The sequence below is a fragment of the Arachis ipaensis genome, chromosome B07 (assembly GCF_000816755.2).
Source record: "Arachis ipaensis cultivar K30076 chromosome B07, Araip1.1, whole genome shotgun sequence".
NCBI lineage: Eukaryota > Viridiplantae > Streptophyta > Magnoliopsida > Fabales > Fabaceae > Arachis > Arachis ipaensis.
The window spans coordinates 8327968-8330749 of NC_029791.2; the positions used below are offsets into that span (position 1 = coordinate 8327968).

Below are 2782 nucleotides of genomic sequence, written 5' to 3' on the forward strand. Positions count from 1 at the left end.
AAGACATTGAAGACATTGCCCAAGGTCTAGTAGACAAAAGACATCAATTCAAACACATGAGACCATAACCCCCCATAAGCCTTCTTTTTCTCCGAAGCCTCCATTTTCAGATCTTAGGCATAAAACATACAAATCTTAGTTTCCATTCAACCCTCTGTTTTTATTAAGAGATAAAGAATCAAGTACATGAAGCCATAAGACATTGCCCAAGGTCTAGTAGACAAAAGACATCAATTCAAACACATGAGACCATAACCCCCCATAAGCCTTCTTTTTCTCCGAAGCCTCCATTTTCAGATCTTAGGCATAAAACATACAAATCTTAGCTTCATCACTTTCCATTCAACAATATATACTATTACACAAAATGGTGAGTGATGGTAATAGTGTTGAAAAGTCATTTAGAATAAAACAAGATGACAAGTTCTTTTCAAGGTTAATGTCAAAGGAAACTTCCATGGCTAATTCTTCTTCAAGAGTCTTCTATTATGGTGAATCTTCGGTTGCTGCTGTTCCTTTTGTATGGGAAGAACAACCTGGTACTCCAAAACACCCTTTGTCTCAAACATCATTGTTGCCACCTCTTACACCACCACCTTCTTATTATTCTAACTCCAATCACAATAGAAGAAGAATAATAAGAAGAAATAGTAGTTTATCAAAAGCACATAACATGTTCTCATGTATTTTCCCAATAAGGTTTGTGGAAAAGTCCAAGAAGAAGACACATATGTTAACATCATCATCATCATCTTTGTCATCACCATCATCATCCCGATCATCATCATCATCATCCTCATCATCATCTTCATCATCATCATCATGGTCATTAGTGTATCCTTCTAATTCCTCATGTTCCATCAAAGATCAAGGAAGCCTCTCTTTCTCGGAGTACTCAAGATCTAACAATGATGAAGATGATGGATCTTTCTCCAAACATAAAGGTTCAAAGGGATTTATTAGAGGCTGCTATCTTTTTCGGAGGAGCATTAATTGAAGAATAATGATAATGCAATTTTAAGTCATGTGCCAAATGTAATGTTATATGTGAAGGTAATTATAAACTTCGTTTTAGAGATTATATAATCATATTGTCCACAAATATTTACATGTAATAAATTGTGTGTGGCCTTGAATGTGTCATTCATTATTGATTTCATATCTCATGATGATCAATGTTAATTATATATGTAATGCTTTAGAATCCTTTTTTGGGGCAGACAAATCAAAAAGGAAGAAATTCTGTTAAAAAGTAAAAAAAATATGTTAAAAATATAACTATTTATGTGCATCTTTCTATTAATATAATTTTTTAAAGAAAATAATATCATAACGTAATATCAAAACTTAGAGTATAATTCTCCATGAGCAGAGTGTCTAAGAGTATGTTAGTCATTATGATTATTATTTAGTTAACTATGTTTGTTAAGATTGCACTCTAATTGTTGGTGCTTCTCCTGTTTAGTTGGATAATTCATAACCCTTATATTTTCAGCCCATACATATAGCTCTCTCATTCTTGTGCTCTAACTTGAATTTTACATATTTTTAAAGAGAAAGTTTAGAGAGCTAATACTTTTATTAAAATTTGATTAATACTTAATTATCAAAAAAAATGAGTAATTTCACACTATTAAATATAATTTTATACTATTAAAAATATTAATAATAATTAATTAATAATTACAAATCACAAAATCTATTAACCCTTAACACTTCTCATTCTCAAATGCTAGTTATCTTTTTTTATTTTGTATATTCTCTCTTCTTTTATGTTTTTGTGGTTCTTCTTTGTTCTTAAGTTTTTGAGCAAGATTGCTCATAATGCTGCCTTGAGCTGACATCAAATAAACAATCACATTAAAATTAATTTTTTCATATGCAACATTCACATCCATTCACATCCATTGTTATTAAAAATTGATTTAGTAAAAAATATGAAAATTAAGGGCTAAATTGTCCAGATTACAACAAATAATTCAATCAACCACCTCTTTTGCTCAATCTTTTTTTGTAAAACATGCGTTCAACTCTCAAAGTGTTGCTTCAGTGTATCTGGTATGGTCCATAACTTTCCAAAAATAAAAAGCCACACACACTACACCTGCCAAGTAAACTCACAACCAATAAACAAATAAAAAACAAACTCAATAGACTTACAACATAAAACATGCACATTATCAAGCTGGTCAATGAGTTACATATGTACAATATGGCCAATGAGTTTGCATGCGACAGCTGCTGTGTTTTGAACTTAGTCTCACATATATAGAAAAAGATTATAAAACCTTAAGTTTTTATATATTAATCCGAACAGGGATATGCCAAAAGAAACGGAAGATATTAATGAACTCTCATCATACATGATTTGCGCTTAGTTGTTCTTGGACATCTGCTTTACTAATTGGGTAAATAAACAATTGGACTCCAATTGCACGCACGTTGAAAAATTAGCGGTGAAAAATAACCTTAAAAGGCTTAATCTTGTGAACATTATTGGTAGCATTATTGATTGCACGGTTTCTATAAAATGAAGTAACAAATAAGGTGACACACACAACACACTACAATTAATCTCTCATTCACATTCTCTCTTCTAGTCTCTTACAAAAATACACGGTGCACGATCGCTAAAAACTCGTTTTAGTATTCTTTATGATTTATTTGTCTACAAAATTTTATTTATATTTAAAATAGTTAAAATATTATTTTTAAAATTTTTTTCTTAATAATTTTAAAAATTTATTATTATAATTTTTTATTATTATAAAACAAAATATTT

The 2782-nt window shown here is 30.1% G+C and overlaps 1 protein-coding gene across 1 annotated transcript; it reads left to right on the top strand.

Moving 5' to 3' along the window:
* On the top strand, positions 162 to 1232 carry LOC107608180 (uncharacterized serine-rich protein C215.13-like). The gene has a single exon (XM_016310052.2). It carries the CDS (start codon positions 368 to 370, stop codon positions 995 to 997), a length of 630 nt encoding a protein of 209 aa, XP_016165538.1. The 5' UTR covers positions 162 to 367; the 3' UTR covers positions 998 to 1232.

Bases quoted from the DNA above. Each gene is read 5' to 3' on its own strand.
- LOC107608180 (XM_016310052.2), top strand. From the start codon at position 368: ATGGTGAGTGATGGTAATAGTGTTGAAAAGTCATTTAGAATAAAACAA.